The sequence below is a fragment of the Lampetra fluviatilis genome, unplaced genomic scaffold (genome assembly GCF_964198595.1).
Source record: "Lampetra fluviatilis unplaced genomic scaffold, kcLamFluv1.1 SCAFFOLD_262, whole genome shotgun sequence".
NCBI lineage: Eukaryota > Metazoa > Chordata > Hyperoartia > Petromyzontiformes > Petromyzontidae > Lampetra > Lampetra fluviatilis.
This window is the reverse complement of record NW_027620558.1, coordinates 44,310-67,500: the sequence shown is the minus strand read 5'-3', so window position 1 is coordinate 67,500 and position 23,191 is coordinate 44,310. Positions and strand designations below refer to the sequence as shown.

Below are 23,191 nucleotides of genomic sequence, written 5' to 3'. Positions count from 1 at the left end.
TGAGTGGTTGACTGAGTGGGTGAGTGGTTCACTGAGTGAGTGACTGAGTGAGTGGTTGACTGAGTGGGTGAGTGGTTCACTGAGTGAGTGGGTGAGTGAGTGACTCAGTGACTGTGTGACTGACTGAGTGAGTGAGTGACTGAGTGAGTGGTTCACTGAGTGAGTGGGTGAGTGACTCAGTGACTGTGTGACTGACTGAGTGAGTGAGTGACTGAGTGAGTGGTTCACTGAGTGAGTGGGTGAGTGACTCAGTGACTGTGTGACTGACTGAGTGAGTGAGTGACTGAGTGAGTGGTTCACTGAGTGGGTGAGTGAGTGACTCAGTGACTGTGTGACTGACTGACTGACTGCGTGAGTGAGAGACTGAGTGAGTGACTGAGTGGGTGAGTGGTTGACTGAGTGGGTGAGTGGTTCACTGAGTGAGTGACTGAGTGAGTAGTTGACTGAGTGGGTGAGTGGTTCACTGAGTGAGTGACTGAGTGACTGACTGAGTGTGTGACTAGCTGACTAAGTGACTGACTGGCTGAGTGAGTGACTGACTGAGTGAGTGACTGAGTGACTGACTGGTTGACTGACTGAGTGACTGACTGAGTGAGTGAGTGACTGAGTGAGTGGTTCACTGAGTGAGTGACTCAGTGACTGTGTGACTGACTGACTGAGTGAGTGAGTGAGAGACTGAGTGAGTGAGAGACTGAGTGAGTGAGAGACTGAGTGAGTGAGTGACTGAGTGGGTGAGTTGTTGACTGAGTGAGTGACTAAGTGAGTGGTTGACTGAGTGGGTGAGTGGTTCAATGAGTGAGTGACTAAGTGAGTGGTTGACTGAGTGGGTGAGTGGTTCACTGAGTGAGTGACTGAGTGAGTGGTTGACTGAGTGGGTGAGTGGTTCACTGAGTGAGTGACTGAGTGAGTTATTGACTGAGTGGGTGAGTGGTTCAATGAGTGAGTGACTGAGTGAGTGGTTGACTGAGTGGGTGAGTGGTTCACTGAGTGAGTGACTGAGTGAGTGATTGACTGAGTGGGTGAGTGGTTCACTGAGTGAGTGACTGAGTGAGTGGTTGACTGAGTGGGTGAGTGGTTCACTGAGTGAGTGACTGAGTGAGTGGTTGACTGAGTGGGTGAGTGGTTCACTGAGTGAGTGACTGAGTGAGTGGTTGACTGAGTGGGTGAGTGGTTGACTGAGTGAGTGACTGAGTGAGTGGTTGACTGAGTGGGTGAGTGGTTGACTGAGTGAGTGACTGAGTGAGTGGTTGACTGAGGGGGTGAGTGGTTCACTGAGTGAGTGACTGAGTGAGTGGTTGACTGAGTGGGTGAGTGGTTCACTGAGTGAGTGACTGAGTGAGTGGTTGACTGAGTGGGTGAGTGGTTCACTGAGTGAGTGACTGAGTGAGTGGTTGACTGAGTGGGTGACTGACTGAGTGTGTGATTAGCTGACTAAGTGACTGACTGGCTGAGTGAGTGACTGACTGACTGTGACTAGCTGACTAAGTGACTGACTGGCTGAGTGAGTGACTGAGTGAGTGACTGAGTGACTGACTGGTTGACTGACTGAGTGACTGACTGAGTGACTAAGTGACTGACTGACTGGCTGCCCCTCTAGGAGTGGCTGACCAGCTGCAGACGAACTGTGCGAGCGATCTCCGTGTGACTGACTGACTGAGTGAGTGACTGACTGAGTCACTGACTGACTGTGTGACTGACTGAGTGACTGAGTGAGTGACTGACTGACTGGCTGCCCCTCTAGGAGTGGCTGACCAGCTGCAGACGAACTGTGCGAGCGATCTCCGTGTGACTGACTGACTCACTGACTGACTGTGTGACTGACTGACTGACTGAGTGAGTGACTGACTGACTGAGTGACTGAGTGAGTGACTGACTGACTGGCTGCCCCTCTAGGAGTGGCTGACCAGCTGCAGACGAACTGTGCGAGCGATCTCCGTGTGACTGACTGAGTGAGTGACTGACTGAGTCACTGACTGACTGTGTGACTGACTGAGTGACTGAGTGAGTGACTGACTGACTGGCTGCCCCTCTAGGAGTGGCTGACCAGCTGCAGACGAACTGTGCGAGCGATCTCCGTGTGACTGACTGAGTGAGTGACTGACTGAGTCACTGACTGACTGTGTGACTGACTGAGTGACTGAGTGAGTGACTGACTGACTGGCTGCCCCTCTAGGAGTGGCTGACCAGCTGCAGACGAACTGTGCGAGCGATCTCCGTGTGACTGACTGAGTGAGTGACTGACTGAGTCACTGACTGACTGTGTGACTGACTGAGTGACTGAGTGAGTGACTGACTGACTGGCTGCCCCTCTAGGAGTGGCTGACCAGCTGCAGACGAACTGTGCGAGCGATCTCCGTGTGACTGACTGAGTGAGTGACTGACTGAGTCACTGACTGACTGTGTGACTGACTGAGTGACTGAGTGAGTGACTGACTGACTGGCTGCCCCTCTAGGAGTGGCTGACCAGCTGCAGACGAACTGTGCGAGCGATCTCCGTGTGACTGACTGAGTGAGTGACTGACTGAGTCACTGACTGACTGTGTGACTGACTGAGTGACTGAGTGAGTGACTGACTGACTGGCTGCCCCTCTAGGAGTGGCTGACCAGCTGCAGACGAACTGTGCGAGCGATCTCCGTGTGACTGACTGAGTGAGTGACTGACTGAGTCACTGACTGACTGTGTGACTGACTGAGTGACTGAGTGAGTGACTGACTGACTGGCTGCCCCTCTAGGAGTGGCTGACCAGCTGCAGACGAACTGTGCGAGCGATCTCCGTGTGACTGACTGAGTGAGTGACTGACTGAGTCACTGACTGACTGTGTGACTGACTGAGTGACTGAGTGAGTGACTGACTGACTGGCTGCCCCTCTAGGAGTGGCTGACCAGCTGCAGACGAACTGTGCGAGCGATCTCCGTGTGACTGACTGAGTGAGTGACTGACTGAGTCACTGACTGACTGTGTGACTGACTGAGTGACTGAGTGAGTGACTGACTGACTGGCTGCCCCTCTAGGAGTGGCTGACCAGCTGCAGACGAACTGTGCGAGCGATCTCCGTGTGACTGACTGAGTGAGTGACTGACTGAGTCACTGACTGACTGTGTGACTGACTGAGTGACTGAGTGAGTGACTGACTGACTGGCTGCCCCTCTAGGAGTGGCTGACCAGCTGCAGACGAACTGTGCGAGCGATCTCCGTGTGACTGACTGAGTGAGTGACTGACTGAGTCACTGACTGACTGTGTGACTGACTGAGTGACTGAGTGAGTGACTGACTGACTGGCTGCCCCTCTAGGAGTGGCTGACCAGCTGCAGACGAACTGTGCGAGCGATCTCCGTGTGACTGACTGAGTGAGTGACTGACTGAGTCACTGACTGACTGTGTGACTGACTGAGTGACTGAGTGAGTGACTGACTGACTGGCTGCCCCTCTAGGAGTGGCTGACCAGCTGCAGACGAACTGTGCGAGCGATCTCCGTGTGACTGACTGAGTGAGTGACTGACTGAGTCACTGACTGACTGTGTGACTGACTGAGTGACTGAGTGAGTGACTGACTGACTGGCTGCCCCTCTAGGAGTGGCTGACCAGCTGCAGACGAACTGTGCGAGCGATCTCCGTGTGACTGACTGACTGACTGAGTGAGTGACTGACTGACTGTGTGACTAGCTGACTAAGTGACTGACTGGCTGAGTGAGTGACTGAGTGAGTTATTGACTGAGTGGGTGAGTGGTTCAATGAGTGAGTGACTGAGTGAGTGGTTGACTGAGTGGATGAGTGGTTCACTGAGTGAGTGACTGAGTGAGTGATTGAGTGAGTGGGTGAGTGGTTCACTGAGTGAGTGACTGAGTGAGTGGTTGACTGAGTGGGTGAGTGGTTCACTGAGTGAGTGACTGAGTGAGTGGTTGACTGAGTGGGTGAGTGGTTCACTGAGTGAGTGACTGAGTGAGTGGTTGACTGAGTGGGTGAGTGGTTCACTGAGTGAGTGACTGAGTGAGTGGTTGACTGAGTGGGTGAGTGGTTCACTGAGTGAGTGGGTGAGTGGGTGAGTGAGTGACTGAGTGACTGACTGAGTGTGTGATTAGCTGACTAAGTGACTGACTGGCTGAGTGAGTGACTGACTGACTGAGTGACTGAGTGAGTGACTGACTGACTGGCTGCCCCTCTAGGAGTGGCTGACCAGCTGCAGACGAACTGTGCGAGCGATCTCCGTGTGACTGACTTACTGAGTGAGTGACTGAGTCACTGACTGACTGTGTGACTGACTGACTGAGTGACTGACTGACTGTGTGACTGACTGAGTGACTGAGTGAGTGACTGACTGACTGGCTGCCCCTCTAGGAGTGGCTGACCAGCTGCAGACGAACTGTGCGAGCGATCTCCGTGTGACTGACTGACTGACTGAGTGAGTGACTGACTGACTGTGTGACTAGCTGACTAAGTGACTGACTGGCTGAGTGAGTGACTGACTGACTGAGTGACTAAGTGACTGACTGGCTGCCCCTCTAGGAGTGGCTGACCAGCTGCAGACAAACTGTGCGAGCGATCTCCGCGTGATCCTCAAGTCGCTCTTCGAGATGTCAACCACGAGGCCACCCAGCGAGCACGGTGCCAACACCGCACTGTACACAGCACTGTACACCACACACTGTACACCGCACTGTACACCACACTGTATACACCACACTGTATACACCACACTGTACACAGCACTGTACACAGCGCGGTACACAGCACACCACACCGCACAACACACTGTACACACACCTCACTGTACACACCACACCGCACTGTACACGACACACTGCACTGTACATGACACACCACACTGTACACACCACACTGTACACCTCACTGTACACACAGCACACTGTACACGCGGTCCCTGTTCTCACGACGTAGAACTATAGTTGTATGTTGCGTGTTGCGTGTTGTATGTACCCTGTTGCATGTTGTATGTTTGTTGTATGTAGCATGTTGCGTGTAGCATGTTGTGTGTAGCATGTTGTATGTAGCGTGTTGCGTGTTGCGTGCAGTGCCAGCGCTGGGACAGGAGGTGCTGGTGGAGGACTGTTCGTGTTGTGTGTAGCATGTTGTATGTTGTGTGAAGCATGTTGCGTGTTGCGTGTAGCATGTTACATGTTGTATGTTGTGTGTAGCATGTTGCGTGTTGTGTGTAGCATGTTGCATGTTGCGTGTTGCGTGCAGTGCCAGCGCTGGGCCAGGAGGTGCTGGTGGAGGACTGTTCGTGTTGTGTGTAGCATGTTGCATGTTGCGTGTAGCGTGTAGCATGTAGCATGTTGCATGTTGCGTGTTGCGTGCAGTGCCAGCGCTGGGCCAGGAGGTGCTGGTGGAGGACTGTTCGTGTTGTGTGTAGCATGTTGCGTGTTGCATGTTGTGTGTTGCGTGTTGCGTGTTGCATGTTGCGTGTTGCGTGCAGTGCCAGCGCTGGGCCAGGAGGTGCTGGTGGAGGACTGTTCGTGTTGTGTGTAGCATGTTGCATGTTGCGTGTTGCATGTTGCGTGTTGCGTGCAGTGCCAGCGCTGGGCCAGGAGGTGCTGGTGGAGGACTGTTCGTGTTGTGTGTAGCATGTTGCATGTTGCGTGTTGCATGTTGCGTGTTGCGTGCAGTGCCAGCGCTGGGCCAGGAGGTGCTGGTGGAGGACTGTTCGTGTTGTGTGTAGCATGTTGCATGTTGCGTGTTGCATGTTGCGTGTTGCGTGCAGTGCCAGCGCTGGGCCAGGAGGTGCTGGTGGAGGACTGTTCGTGTTGTGTGTAGCATGTTGCATGTTGCGTGTTGCGTGTTGCGTGTTGCGTGCAGTGCCAGCGCTGGGCCAGGAGGTGCTGGTGGAGGACTGTTCGTGTTGTGTGTAGCATGTTGCATGTTGCGTGTTGCATGTTGCGTGTTGCGTGCAGTGCCAGCGCTGGGCCAGGAGGTGCTGGTGGAGGACTGTTCGTGTTGTGTGTAGCATGTTGCATGTTGCGTGTTGCGTGTTGCGTGTTGCGTGCAGTGCCAGCGCTGGGCCAGGAGGTGCTGGTGGAGGACTGTTCGCTGTGCAGGGAGGTGGAGTCCGGAGCGGAGAGACGCCGCAACAAAACACCGCTCCACTTCAGAGGTGTGTCACTCACTCACTCGCTCACTCACTGTGTGTGTCACTCACTCACTCACTGTGTGTGTCACTCACTCACTCACTGTGTGTGTCACTCACTCACACTCACTGTGTGTGAGTGTGTGTCACTCACACACTCACACACTCACACACTCACACACAACAAAACACCGCTCCACTTCAGAGGTGTCACTCACTCGCTCACTCACTGTGTGTGTCACTCACTGTGTGTGTCACTCACTGTGTGTGTGTCACTCACTGTGTGTGTGTCACTCACTGTGTGTGTCACTCACTGTGTGTGTCACTCACTGTGTGTGTCACTCACACACTCACTCACTCACACACAACAAAACACCGCTACACTTCAGAGGTGTCACTCACTCACTGTCACTGTGTGTCACTCACTGTGTGTGTCACTCACTCACTCACACTGTGTGTGTCACTCACACTGTGTGTGTCACTCACACTGTGTGTGTCACTCACTGTGTGTGTCACTCACACTGTGTGTGTCACTCACACTGTGTGTGTCACTCACTCACTCACACTGTGTGTGTCACTCACTCACTCACTCACTCTGTGTGTGTCACTCACTCACTCTGTGTGTGTCACTCACTCACACTGTGTGTGTCACTCACTCACTCTGTGTGTGTCACTCACTCACACTGTGTGTGTCACTCACTCACTCACACTGTGTGTGTCACTCACTCACTCACTCACTCTGTGTGTGTCACTCACTCACTCTGTGTGTGTCACTCACTCACACTGTGTGTGTCACTCACTCACTCTGTGTGTGTCACTCACTCACACTGTGTGTGTCACTCACTCACTCTGTGTGTGTCACTCACTCACACACTCACACTGTGTGTGTCACTCACTCACTCACACTGTGTGTGTCACTCACTCACACTGTGTGTGTCACTCACTCACACTGTGTGTGTCACTCACTCACACTGTGTGTGTCACTCACTCACACTGTGTGTGTCACTCACTCACTCACACTGTGTGTGTCACTCACTCACTCACACTGTGTGTGTCACTCACTCACTCACACTGTGTGTGTCACTCACTCACTCACTGTGTGTGTGTCACTCACTCACTCTGTGTGTGTCACTCACTCACTCACTCTGTGTGTGTGTGTCACTCACTCACACTGTGTGTGTCACTCACTCACACTGTGTGTGTCACCCACTCACTCACTCTGTGTGTGTCACCCACTCACTCACACTGTGTGTGTCACTCACTGTGTGTGTCACTCACTCACACTGTGTGTGTCACTCACTCACTCTGTGTGTGTCACTCACTCACACTGTGTGTGTCACTCACTCACACTGTGTGTGTCACCCACTCACTCACTCTGTGTGTGTCACCCACTCACTCACACTGTGTGTGTCACTCACTCACACTGTGTGTGTCACTCACTCACTCTGTGTGTGTCACTCACTCACACTGTGTGTGTCACTCACTCACTCTGTGTGTGTCACCCACTCACTCACTCTGTGTGTGTCACTCACTCACACTGTGTGTGTCACCCACTCACTCACTCTGTGTGTGTCACCCACTCACTCACACTGTGTGTGTCACTCACTCACACTGTGTGTGTCACTCACTCACTCTGTGTGTGTCACTCACTCACACTGTGTGTGTCACTCACTCACACTGTGTGTGTCACTCACTCACACTGTGTGTGTCACCCACTCACTCACTCTGTGTGTGTCACCCACTCACTCACACTGTGTGTGTCACTCACTGTGTGTGTCACTCACTCACACTGTGTGTGTCACTCACTCACTCTGTGTGTGTCACTCACTCACACTGTGTGTGTCACTCACTCACACTGTGTGTGTCACCCACTCACTCACTCTGTGTGTGTGTCACTCACTCACACTGTGTGTGTCACTCACTCACTCACACTGTGTGTGTCACCCACTCACTCACTCTGTGTGTGTGTCACTCACTCACACTGTGTGTGTCACCCACTCACTCACACTGTGTGTGTCACCCACTCACTCACACTGTGTGTGTCACTCACTGTGTGTGTCACTCACTCACACTGTGTGTGTCACTCACTCACTCACTCTGTGTGTGTGTCACTCACTCACACTGTGTGTGTCACTCACTCACTCACACTGTGTGTGTCACTCACACTGTGTGTGTCACTCACTCACTCACTCTGTGTGTGTCACTCACTCACACTGTGTGTGTCACTCACTCACTCTGTGTGTGTCACTCACTCACTCACACTGTGAGTGTCACTCACTCACTCACTCTGTGTGTGTCACTCACTCACACTGTGTGTGTCACTCACTCACTCACTCTGTGTGTGTCACTCACTCACTCACTCACTCACTCTGTGTGTGTCACTCACTCACTCTGTGTGTGTGTCACTCACTCACACTGTGTGTGTCACTCACTCACTCACTCTGTGTGTGTCACTCACTCACTCACTCTGTGTGTGTGTCACTCACTGTGTGTGTCACTCACTCACTCACACTGTGTGTGTCACTCACTCACTCACTGTGTGTGTCACTCACTGTGTGTGTCACTCACTCACTCACACTGTGTGTGTCACTCACTCACTCACACTGTGTGTGTCACTCACTCACTCACACTGTGTGTGTCACTCACTGTGTGTGTCACTCACTCACTCACTCACTCACACTGTGTGTGTCACTCACTGTGTGTGTCACTCACTCACACTGTGTGTGTCACTCACTCACTCACACTGTGAGTGTCACTCACTCACTCACTCTGTGTGTGTCACTCACTCACTCACTCTGTGTGTGTCACTCACTCACTCACACTGTGTGTGTCACTCACACTGTGTGTGTCACTCACTGTGTGTGTCACTCACTCACTCACACTGTGTGTGTCACTCACTCACTCACACTGTGTGTGTCACTCACTCACTCACACTGTGTGTGTCACTCACTCACTCACACTGTGAGTGTCACTCACTCACTCACTCTGTGTGTGTCACTCACTCACACTGTGTGTGTCACTCACTCACTCACTCTGTGTGTGTCACTCACTCACTCACACTGTGAGTGTCACTCACTCACTCACACTGTGTGTGTCACTCACTCACTCACTCACTCACTCACTCTGTGTGTGTCACTCACTCACTCACTCTGTGTGTGTGTCACTCACTGTGTGTGTCACTCACTCACTCACACTGTGTGTGTCACTCACTCACTCACTGTGTGTGTCACTCACTCACTCACACTGTGTGTGTCACTCACTGTGTGTGTCACTCACTCACTCACACTGTGTGTGTCACTCACTCACTCACACTGTGTGTGTCACTCACTCACTCACACTGTGTGTGTCACTCACTCACACTGTGTGTGTCACTCACTCACTCACACTGTGTGTGTCACTCACTCACTCTGTGTGTGTCACTCACTCACACTGTGTGTGTCACTCACTCACTCACACTGTGTGTGTCACTCACTCACACTGTGTGTGTCACTCACTCACACTGTGTGTGTCACTCACTCACTCACTCTGTGTGTGTCACTCACTCACTCTGTGTGTGTCACTCACTCACTCTGTGTGTGTCACTCACTCACTCACTCACTCTGTGTGTGTCACTCACTCACACTGTGTGTGTCACTCACTCACTCACACTGTGTGTGTCACTCACTCACTCTGTGTGTGTCACTCACTCACTCACTCACTCTGTGTGTGTCACTCACTCACACTGTGTGTGTCACTCACACTGTGTGTGTCACTCACTCACTCACACTGTGTGTGTCACTCACACTGTGTGTGTCACTCACTCACTCACACTGTGTGTGTCACTCACACTGTGTGTGTCACTCACTCACACTGTGTGTGTCACTCACTCACACTGTGTGTGTCACTCACTCACACTGTGTGTGTCACTCACTCTGTGTGTGTCACACACTCACACTGTGTGTGTCACTCACTCACACTGTGTGTGTCACTCACTCACACTGTGTGTGTCACTCACTCACTCTGTGTGTGTCACTCACTCACTCACTCACTCTGTGTGTGTCACTCACTCACACTGTGTGTGTCACTCACACTGTGTGTGTCACTCACTCACTCACACTGTGTGTGTCACTCACTCTGTGTGTGTCACTCACTCACACTGTGTGTGTCACTCACTCACACTGTGTGTGTCACTCACTCTGTGTGTGTCACACACTCACACTGTGTGTGTCACTCACTCACACTGTGTGTGTCACTCACTCACTCTGTGTGTGTCACTCACTCACTCTGTGTGTGTCACTCACTCACTCACTGTGTGTGTCACTCACTCTGTGTGTGTCACTCACTCACTCTGTGTGTGTCACTCACTCACACTGTGTGTGTCACTCACTCACTCTGTGTGTGTCACTCACTCACTCACTGTGTGTGTCACTCACTCACTCACTCTGTGTGTGTCACTCACTCACACTGTGTGTGTCACTCACTCACTCTGTGTGTGTCACTCACTCACTCACTCACTCTGTGTGTGTCACTCACTCACACTGTGTGTGTCACTCACACTGTGTGTGTCACTCACTCACTCACACTGTGTGTGTCACTCACTCTGTGTGTGTCACTCACTCACACTGTGTGTGTCACTCACTCACACTGTGTGTGTCACTCACTCACACTGTGTGTGTCACTCACTCTGTGTGTGTCACACACTCACACAGTGTGTGTCACTCACACACTGTGTGTGTCACTCACTCACACTGTGTGTGTCACTCACTCACTCTGTGTGTGTCACTCACTCACTCACTGTGTGTGTCACTCACTCACTCACTCTGTGTGTGTCACTCACTCACTCACTCTGTGTGTGTCACTCACTCACTCTGTGTGTGTCACTCACTCACACTGTGTGTGTCACTCACTCACTCACTCTGTGTGTGTCACTCACTCACTCACTCTGTGTGTGTCACTCACTCACTCTGTGTGTGTCACTCACTCACACTGTGTGTGTCACTCACTCACTCACACTGTGTGTGTCACTCACTCACACTGTGTGTGTCACTCACTCACACTGTGTGTGTCACTCACACACTGTGTGTGTCACTCACTCACACTGTGTGTGTCACTCACTCACTCTGTGTGTGTCACTCACTCACTCACTGTGTGTGTCACTCACTCACTCACTCTGTGTGTGTCACTCACTCACTCACTCTGTGTGTGTCACTCACTCACTCTGTGTGTGTCACTCACTCACACTGTGTGTGTCACTCACTCACACTGTGTGTGTCACTCACTCACACTGTGTGTGTCACTCACTCTGTGTGTGTCACACACTCACACAGTGTGTGTCACTCACACACTGTGTGTGTCACTCACTCACACTGTGTGTGTCACTCACTCACTCTGTGTGTGTCACTCACTCACTCACTGTGTGTGTCACTCACTCACTCACTCTGTGTGTGTCACTCACTCACTCACTCTGTGTGTGTCACTCACTCACTCTGTGTGTGTCACTCACTCACACTGTGTGTGTCACTCACTCACTCACTCTGTGTGTGTCACTCACTCACACTGTGTGTGTCACTCACTCACTCACACTGTGTGTGTCACTCACTCACACTGTGTGTGTCACTCACTCACTCACACTGTGTGTGTCACTCACTCACTCACTGTGTGTGTCACTCACTCACTCTGTGTGTGTCACTCACTCACTCTGTGTGTGTCACTCACTCACTCTGTGTGTGTCACTCACTCACTCACACTGTGTGTGTCACTCACTCACACTGTGTGTGTCACTCACTCACTCACACTGTGTGTGTCACTCACTCACTCACTCACTCTGTGTGTGTCACTCACTCACTCTGTGTGTGTCACTCACTCACTCTGTGTGTCACTCACTCACTCACTCTGTGTGTGTCACTCACTCACTCTGTGTGTGTCACTCACTCACACTGTGTGTGTCACTCACTCACACTGTGTGTGTCACTCACTCACTCACTCACTCTGTGTGTGTCACTCACTCACTCTGTGTGTGTCACTCACTCACTCTGTGTGTCACTCACTCACTCACACTGTGTGTGTCACTCACTCACTCTGTGTGTGTCACTCACTCACACTGTGTGTGTCACTCACTCACACTGTGTGTGTCACTCACTCACTCTGTGTGTGTCACTCACTCACTCTGTGTGTGTCACTCACTCACTCTGTGTGTGTCACTCACTCACACTGTGTGTGTCACTCACTCTGTGTGTGTCACTCACTCACACTGTGTGTGTCACTCACTCACTCACACTGTGTGTGTCACTCACTCACTCACTCTGTGTGTGTCACTCACTCACTCACACTGTGTGTGTCACTCACTCACACTGTGTGTGTCACTCACTCACTCACACTGTGTGTGTCACTCACTCACTCACACTGTGTGTGTCACTCACTCACTCACACTGTGTGTGTCACTCACTCACTCACACTGTGAGTGTCACTCACTCACTCACACTGTGTGTGTCACTCACTCACTCACACTGTGTGTGTCACTCACTCACACTGTGTGTGTCACTCACTCACTCACACTGTGTGTGTCACTCACTCACTCACACTGTGTGTGTCACTCACTCACACTGTGTGTGTCACACACTCACTCACTCTGTGTGTGTCACTCACTCACTCTGTGTGTGTCACTCACTCACTCACTCACACTGTGTGTGAGTGAGTGACACACTGTGTGTGTCACTCACTCACACTGTGTGTGTCACTCACTCACTCTGTGTGTGTCACTCACTCACTCTGTGTGTGTCACTCACTCACTCTGTGTGTGTCACTCACTCACTCACTCTGTGTGTGTCACTCACTCACTCACACTGTGTGTGTCACTCACTCACTCTGTGTGTGTCACTCACTCACACTGTGTGTCACTCACTCACTCACTCTGTGTGTGTCACTCACTCACTCACTCACACTGTGTGTGTCACTCACTCACACTGTGTGTGTCACTCACTCACACTGTGTGTGTCACTCACTCACTCACTCTGTGTGTGTCACTCACTCACTCTGTGTGTGTCACTCACTCACACTGTGTGTCACTCACTCACTCACTCTGTGTGTGTCACTCACTCACTCACTCACACTGTGTGTGTCACTCACTCACACTGTGTGTGTCACTCACTCACACTGTGTGTGTCACTCACTCACTCACTCTGTGTGTGTCACTCACTCACTCACTCACTCTGTGTGTGTCACTCACTCACACTGTGTGTGTCACTCACTCACACTGTGTGTGTCACTCACTCACTCACTCTGTGTGTGTCACTCACTCACTGTGTGTGTCACTCACTCACACTGCGTGTGTCACTCACTCACTCACACTGTGTGTGTCACTCACTCACACTGTGTGTGTCACTCACTCACTCACTCTGTGTGTGTCACTCACTCACTCACTCTGTGTGTGTCACTCACTCACTCACTGTGTGTGTCACTCACTCACTCTGTGTGTGTCACTCACTCACTCACACTGTGTGTGTCACTCACTCACTCTGTGTGTGTCACTCACTCACTCACTCTGTGTGTGTCACTCACTCACTCTGTGTGTGTCACTCACTCACACTGTGTGTGTCACTCACTCACTCACACTGTGTGTGTCACTCACTCACTCACACTGTGTGTGTCACTCACTCACTCACACTGTGTGTGTCACTCACTCACACTGTGTGTGTCACTCACTGTGTGTGTCACTCACTCACTCACTCTGCGTGTGTCACTCACTCACTCACTCTGTGTGTGTCACTCACTCACTCACACTGTGTGTGTCACTCACTCACACTGTGTGTGTCACTCACTCACACTGTGTGTGTCACTCACTCACTCACACTGTGTGTGTCACTCACTCACACTGTGTGTGTCACTCACTCACACTGTGTGTGTCACTCACTCACACTGTGTGTGTCACTCACTCACTCTGTGTGTGTCACTCACTCACTCTGTGTGTGTCACTCACTCACTCACACTGTGTGTGTCACTCACTCACACTGTGTGTGTCACTCACTCACTCTGCGTGTGTCACTCACTCACTCACACTGTGTGTGTCACTCACTCACTCACACTGTGTGTGTCACTCACTCACTCTGTGTGTGTCACTCACTCACACACACTGTGTGTGTCACTCACTCACTCACTCTGTGTGTGTCACTCACTCACTCACACTGTGTGTGTCACTCACTCACTCTGTGTGTGTGTCACTCACTCACACTGTGTGTGTCACTCACTCACTCTGTGTGTGTCACTCACTCACACTGTGTGTGTCACTCACTCACTCACACTGTGTGTGTCACTCACTCACTCTGTGTGTGTCACTCACTCACTCACACTGTGTGTGTCACTCACTCACTCTGTGTGTGTCACTCACTGTGTGTGTCACTCACTCACACTGTGTGTCACTCACTCACTCACTCTGTGTGTGTCACTCACTCACACTGTGTGTGTCACTCACTCACTCACTCTGTGTGTGTCACTCACTCACTCACACTGTGTGTGTCACTCACTCACTCACACTGTGTGTGTCACTCACTCACACTGTGTGTGTGTCACTCACTCACACTGTGTGTGTCACTCACTCACACTGTGTGTGTCACTCACACTGTGTGTGTCACTCACTCACTCACTCTGTGTGTGTGTCACTCACTCACACTGTGTGTGTCACTCACTCACTCTGTGTGTGTCACTCACTCACACTGTGTGTCACTCACTCACTCACTCTGTGTGTGTCACTCACTCACTCACTCACACTGTGTGTGTCACTCACTCACACTGTGTGTGTCACTCACTCACACTGTGTGTGTCACTCACTCACTCACTCTGTGTGTGTCACTCACTCACTCACACTGTGTGTGTCACTCACTCACTCTGTGTGTGTCACTCACTCACTCTGTGTGTGTCACTCACTCACTCACACTGCGTGTGTCACTCACTCACTCTGTGTGTGTCACTCACTCACTCACACTGTGTGTGTCACTCACTCACTCACACTGTGTGTGTCACTCACTCACTCACACTGTGTGTGTCACTCACTCACACTGTGTGTGTCACTCACTCACTCTGTGTGTGTCACTCACTCACACTGTGTGTGTCACTCACTCACTCACTCACTCTGTGTGTGTCACTCACTCACACTGTGTGTGTCACTCACTCACTCTGTGTGTGTCACTCACTCACACTGTGTGTGTCACTCACTCACACTGTGTGTGTCACTCACTCACTCTGTGTGTGTCACTCACTCACACTGTGTGTGTCACTCACTCACTCACTCACTCTGTGTGTGTCACTCACTCACACTGTGTGTGTCACTCACTCACTCTGTGTGTGTCACTCACTCACACTGTGTGTGTCACTCACTCACTCACTCTGTGTGTGTAACTCACTCACTCACTCTGTGTGTGTCACTCACTCACTCTGTGTGTGTCACTCACTCACTCACTCTGTGTGTGTCACTCACTCACTCACTGTGTGTGTCACTCACTGTGTGTGTCACTCACTCACTCACACTGTGTGTGTCACTCACTGTGTGTGTCACTCACTGTGTGTGTCACTCACTGTGTGTCACTCACTCACTCACACTGTGTGTGTCACTCACTCACACTGTGTGTGTCACTCACTCACTCTGTGTGTGTCACTCACTCACACTGTGTGTGTCACTCACTCACACTGTGTGTGTCACTCACTCACACTGTGTGTGTCACTCACTCACTCACACTGTGTGTGTCACTCACTCACTCACACTGTGTGTGTCACTCACTCACTCTGTGTGTGTCACTCACTCACACTGTGTGTGTCACTCACTCACACTGTGTGTGTCACTCACTCACTGTGTGTGTCACTCACTCACACTCACTGTGTGTGTCACTCACTCACACTGTGTGTGTCACTCACTCACTCACACTGTGTGTGTCACTCACTCACACTGCGTGTGTCACTCACTCACTCACACTGCGTGTGTCACTCACTCACACTGCGTGTGTCACTCACTCACTCACACTGCGTGTGTCACTCACTCACACTGCGTGTGTCACTCACTCACACTGCGTGTGTCACTCACTCACTCACACTGTGTGTGTCACTCACTCACACTGTGTGTGTCACTCACTCACTCACTCTGTGTGTGTCACTCACTCACTCACTCTGTGTGTGTCACTCACTCACACTGTGTGTGTCACTCACTCACACTGCGTGTGTCACTCACTCACACTGCGTGTGTCACTCACTCACTCACACTGTGTGTGTCACTCACTCACACTGTGTGTGTCACTCACTCACTCACTCTGTGTGTGTCACTCACTCACTCACACTGTGTGTGTCACTCACTCACACTGTGTGTGTCACTCACTCACTCACTCTGTGTGTGTCACTCACTCACACTGTGTGTCACTCACTCACTCACTCTGTGTGTGTCACTCACTCACTCACACTGTGTGTGTCACTCACTCACACTGTGTGTGTCACTCACTCACTCACTCTGTGTGTGTCACTCACTCACACTGTGTGTGTCACTCACTCACTCACTCTGTGTGTGTCACTCACTCACTCACACTGTGTGTGTCACTCACTCACTGTGTGTGTCACTCACTCACACTGTGTGTGTCACTCACTCACACTGTGTGTGTCACTCACTCACTGTGTGTGTCACTCACTCACTCTGTGTGTGTCACTCACTCACTCACTCTGTGTGTGTCACTCACTCACTCACACTGTGTGTGTCACTCACTCACTCTGTGTGTGTCACTCACTCACTCACTCTGTGTGTGTCACTCACTCACTCTGTGTGTGTCACTCACTCACTCACTCTGTGTGTGTCACTCACTCACTCACACTGTGTGTGTCACTCACTCACACTGTGTGTGTCACTCACTGTGTGTGTCACTCACTGTGTGTGTCACTCACTCACTCACTCACACTGTGTGTGTCACTCACTCACTGTCACTGTGTGAGTGTCACTGCTGGGTCTTCCCCGTGACCTCCTGCCAGCGGGCGTTCGACACTTCACGTGGCAGCCTCAAGGTGCACTTGGCCTGGCACAAGCGTCGTGGTGACGTCACTGCCACTTAGTGGCGAATGGCGGTTGTTGTTGTTGTTGTTGTGTCACTGTGTGTGTCTGTGTGTGTCTGTGTGTCACTGTGTGTGTGTGTCACTGTGTGTGTGTCTGACTGTATCTGACTGTGTGTCTGTGTGTCACTGTGTGTGTCACTGTGTGTGTCACTGTGTGTGTCTGTGTGTGTCTGTGTGTGTCACTGTGTGTGTGTGTCACTGTGTGTGTGTCTGACTGTATCTGACTGTATCTGACTGTGTGTCTGTGTGTGTCTGTGTGTGTCTGTGTGTGTGTGTGTCTGTGTGAGTGTAGAACCACCAGAGTGGGTGCCTGACTGTGTGTCTGTGTGTGTCTGTGTGTGTCTGTGTGTGTCTGTGTGAGTGTAGAACCACCAGAGTGGGTGCCTGACTGTGTGTCTGTGTGTGTCTGTGTGTGTCTGTGTGTGTCTGTGTGAGTGTAGAACCACCAGAGTGGGTGCCTGACTGTGTGTCTGTGTGTGTCTGTGTGTGTCTGTGTGTGTGTGTGTCTGTGTGTGTCTGTGTGTGTGTCTGTGTGTGTCTGTGTGTGTGTGTGTGTCTGTGTGAGTGTAGAACCACCAGAGTGGGTGCCTGACTGTGCGAGTGTTTGCTGCTCCGCTTGTTCCTCACCCTTCACCGTCATCCGGCGCAAACATCACTGCCGCAACTGTGGCAAGGTAACAGACACACACACACAGACACACACACACAGACACACACACACAGACACACACACACAGTCACACACACACACACAGTGACACACACACACAGTCACACACACAGACACACACACACACACAGTGACACACACACACAGTGACACACACACACAGTGACACACACACACACAGTCACACACACACACACAGACACACACACACAGTCACACACAGTCACACAGTCACACACACACACACAGACACACACACACACAGACACACACACAGACACACACACACACACACAGACACACACAGACACACACAGACACACAGACACACACAGTCACACACAGTCACACAGACACACACACACAGACACACACACACACAGACACACACACAGACACACACACACACACACAGACACACACACAGACACACACACACAGTCACACACAGTCACACAGTCACACACACACACACAGACACACACACAGTCACACACAGTCACACAGTCACACACACACACAGACACACACACAGACACACACACAGACACACACACAGACACACACACACACAGTCACACACAGTGACACACAGTCAACAAAAACAACAACCGCCATTCGCCACTAAGTGGCGGTGACGTCACCACGACGCTTGTGCCAGGCCATGTGCACCTTGAGGCCACGTGAAGTGTCGAACGCCCGCTGGCAGGAGGAGGTCACGGGGCAGACCCAGCAGGTGCCACGGGTCGACTGACCGAGATGACCGAGATGACTGGCTGATGCACCACCTGTGCCCCCTACTGTGCCAACTTGCTGTGCTTTAGCCACCCGGCGCTCCGCTCGTTGTTGTGAGCGTCGCTCCTCCGCCCTCCGTTGTTGTTGGAGGGCGACTGCCTCCAACTGCCCAGTAGCGTCCTTCACGAGCCTCCTCCACTGAGGCCGATCTTGACACCGCTGGTACCAGTCATCGGCAAGTCCACTTAGCTCCACGTCCTCCTGTGCCACATCACTCCATCTCTTCTCTAGCCCGTGCCGCGCCCGTTTAGCCCCCTCGATCCGGCCGAACAAAAGCTGTTTAGGCATGCGGTGGCTGGGCATGCGGGCTACATGACCCAGCCAACGCAGCCTTGCCTGCCGGAGGAGCTCACCGATGGGACTTTGTCCAGATCTTTCAAGGATTTGTGAGCTCCTCACAATCTATCCTGGTTAAATCCAGGATGGATCGTAGGCAGGCCAGCCTAAATGTTTCCAACCGGCGAAGATGTTCCATTAGAGGGATCCACGTTTCGCAAGCGTAGAGAAGGGAGGGAATGACCGTGGCCGAGAAGACCTGAAGCTTCGTGCGGAGCGACAGACCAAGTAGCTTCCACACAGCGTTACGCAACCGATGAAAAGATATTGCCGCTCGACTGATTCGGAGTGAGACCTCTGCTGATAAACTGGAGCTGGTCATGAGCACACTGCCCAGGTATGGGAAACTCTCCACTCTCTCCACAACTGCCCCATCACCGATTGGGAGTTGTGGGGGTGGAGTGTCCGATGGTACAAAATACCCAGGCAGGTGCTTAGTTTTGGTGGGGCTGATGGTAAGGCCCCACCTCTTAGTGGCACACTCCAGTCTCAGCAGCAGCGTCTCCAACTCCTCTTCTGAATGAGCAGCTATTACCAAATCATCGGCATACATAACGTGGTTGACCAATAGGGAGCCATCCCTTGATCGCACCCGGGCGTCGATCAGCCTCCCATTATATCTGTACCAAATGGAAATTCCCCCGGTACAGCTACTGAAGGCTTCACGAACTACGCGGTCGAAATAGATGTTAAATAATGTGGGAGCCAGAGGACATCCCTGTCGCACCCCAAGGTGTACAGGGAAAGGCTCCGACTCCCGGCCACGTAGTTTTACCCGGGCCCGCTCACCATCATGAAGGTCCTTAATGATCGTGAGCAGAGGGTCAGGGACTCCGAAAGCACGAAGAACAACCCAGAGCCCAGGCCTACTGATGGTATCATAGGCCTTGACCAGGTCAACAAAGCAGAGATGTAGGTCTTGTTGGAATGCCCTACACCTCTGCTGGAGCAGACGGACAGAAAATATGGCGTCTGTGCAGGACCGCCCTTTCCTGAAACCGCATTGGGGCTCCGCAAGCCTCTCCTCAGCGTGCCTAGCAAGGCGATGTTGAATAATCCTTGCCAGGACCTTACCCGGCACACTGAGGAGTGAGATGCCCCTGTAGTTGTTACAGTCTGTGCGGTCCCCCTTCTTAAAGAGGGGGACCACCAGGGCATCCTTCCAGTCCTGCGGAACCCGTCCAGTGGTCCAGACTGTTGTTATGATGTCATGTAGGGCAGTTTGTGCACAAACGCCACCCTCCCTCAGCATTTCGCTTGGGAGATCATCTCTGCCCGGTGCCTTCCCTGGTCTCAGACTCCGGATCGCCCTCAGTACTTCCTCAACAGCTGGCACCTCAGCCAGCCACTCACAGGGGGTGACCTCTTCCAATATTTGAGGCACCGCAGCCTCAGCAGGGTTATCCCCACTTTGTGCCATGATGTTTTCCAGGCTGAGAGATTTTCCCTCCCCCAGGACCTCACAGAAATGCTCAGCAAATCTGCAAACCTGTTCCTGGGGGTCGGAGATTGGATCACCGTTTTTTCCTCTGATGGTGATGGGTGTGGCGCTGCAGGTTACTTTTTTGATGGAATTAAAGAGCGATTTGTGATCGCGGGCCACTGAGGCAGACTCCATCTCCTCAGCAAACCCACGACCACCACCCATCCTTGCAGCGCCTTACGGCTCTCCGAACATCCGAGCGAAGGCTGCGGTAAACCTCCTCATTCTCTGACGTGGGATGCTGTAGGCGATGAGAGTGGGCCTGTCGCTTTTTCTCAATTAACCTGAACACCTCCTCCGTCAGCCAGGGTTTCTGGGGAGGTCTGGACCGCGTACCCAAAGCAGCCATTGCAGCTGCATGAGTCACAGTCCTAAACCTCGCCCATTTACCCTCGACATCAGGTGGAGTGGGGGACGATGCCAACCCCAGCCGCAAGCGACGATGAAATTCTCGCTTGCAACTTTCATCAGCTAGCTGAGACCAGGCCACCTTAGGTTGGAATGGGGTCCTGGGTGTACACCCACCACCGGAGTGGAAGAATGGCAGGCGCATCTTACAGATGACTAGTCGATGGTCAGAGGGCAGATCAGCTCCACGGTAGGTCCTGGTGTCAAGGACATGGGCTCGCACCCGCTGGTCCGTCACTACGTAGTCCAGCAGATGTTCTTGCTTGGACCCGGCATGCGTCCACGATGTTGTGTGGATGCGCCGATGCCGGAACAGCGTGTTGGTAATTGCAAGCCCATGGGCTGCACAAAAATCTAGCAGCCTCCTACCGTTGTTATTGAGCTGATCTGGCCCATGCCTTCCAATCACTCCAGACCAGGTGCCAGCATCGTGACCAACTCGGGCATTGAAGTCACCCAACAAGATGACTCTGTCCCGAGTGGCCACTTTAGCCAGCACCTGTGACAGGAGGTCATAGAAAGCGTCTGACTCATCGGCTTTGCCTGCATCCCTCCACGGATGTTCGTCTTTGGTGGGGGCATAAGTAACCACGACCACCACTCCTCGCCTCTGGTTGATGGGACACACAGTCACACACACACAGACACACACACACAGTGACACAGTCACATACACACAGACACACACACAGTGACACACACAGTCACACACACACTCACAGATATACACACACACACTCACAGACACACACACACACTCACAGACACACACACACACTCACAGACACACAGTCACACACACACAGACATGCACATAGACACACACAGTCACACACACACACAGTCATACACACACACAGTCACACACACACAGTGACACACACCCAGACACACCCAGACACACACAGACACACAGACATACAGACACACACATAGACACACAGACACACAGACATACAGACACACACATAGACACACAGACACACACAGTGACACACACAGACACACCCAAACACAACCAGACACACACAGATACACAGACACACACAGACACACAGTCACACACACACACCCAGACACACACAGACACACACAGACATACAGACACACACATAGACACACAGACACACAGACATACAGACACACACATAGACACACAGACACACACACAGTGACACACACAGACACACCCAAACACAACCAGACACACACACACACAGTGACACACACAGACACACCCAGACACACACAGATACACACAGACACACACAGACACACACAGACACACCCAGACACACACAGATACACAGACACACAGACACACAGACACACACACAGTCACACACACACAGTGACACACACAGACACACACAGACACACAGACACACACAGACACACACACAGATACACACACAGACACACACAGACACACACACAGACACACACACAGACACACACACAGACACACTCCGTGTCCCTCCCCCCGTGTCTCCCCCCCTCCCCCCGTAGATCTTCTGTTCGCGCTGCTCTCCCCACTCGGCTCCGCTCCCTCGCTACGGGCAGCTGAAGGCGGTGCGAGTGTGTACACACTGCTTCCTGTTCCATGTCACACCCTTCTGCAGCACGTGACACTCACTCAGTCACTCACTCAGTCACTCACTCAGTCACTCACTCAGTCACTCACTCAGTCACTCACTCAGTCACTCAGTCACTCACTCAGTCACTCACTCACTCACTCACTCAGTCACTCACTCAGTCACTCACTCACTCAGTCACTCACTCACTCACTCAGTCACTCACTCAGTCACTCACTCAGTCACTCAGTCACTCACTCAGTCACTCACTCACTCACTCCCTCGCTACGGGCAGCTGAAGGCGGTGCGAGTGTGTACACACTGCTTCCTGTTCCATGTCACACCCTTCTGCAGCACGTGACACTCACTCAGTCACTCACTCAGTCACTCACTCAGTCACTCACTCAGTCACTCACTCACTCAGTCACACACTCAGTCACTCACTCAGTCACTCACTCAGTCACTCAGTCACTCACTCACTCACTCAGTCACTCAGTCAGTCAGTCACTCACTCAGTCACTCACTCAGTCACTCACTCAGTCACTCACTCTCACTCACACACTCAGTCAGTCAGTCACTCACTCACTCACTCACACACTCACTCACTCAGTCACTCACTCAATCACTCAGTCACTCACTCAGTCACTCACTCAGTCACTCACTCAGTCACTCACTCACTCAGTCACTCAGTCACTCACTCAGTCACTCAGTCACTCAGTCACTCACTCAGTCACTCACTCACTCACACACTCAGTCAGTCAGTCACTCAGTCACTCAGTCACTCAC

At 52.2% G+C, this 23,191-nt stretch overlaps 1 protein-coding gene across 1 annotated transcript in view; it reads left to right on the top strand.

The window, feature by feature from the left end:
* Positions 1 to 22,585, top strand: part of LOC144954062 (lateral signaling target protein 2 homolog) — a 63,471-nt gene extending 40,886 nt beyond the window's left edge. The window contains 5 exon segments of the mRNA XM_078884638.1: positions 4,506 to 4,604; positions 6,007 to 6,111; positions 17,059 to 17,091; positions 17,710 to 17,813; positions 22,341 to 22,585. Coding sequence (XP_078740764.1) covers positions 4,506 to 4,604; positions 6,007 to 6,111; positions 17,059 to 17,091; positions 17,710 to 17,813; positions 22,341 to 22,460 — 461 coding nt within the window. The 3' untranslated portion in view covers positions 22,461 to 22,585.
* Positions 22,586 to 23,191: the final 606 nt, after the last annotated feature.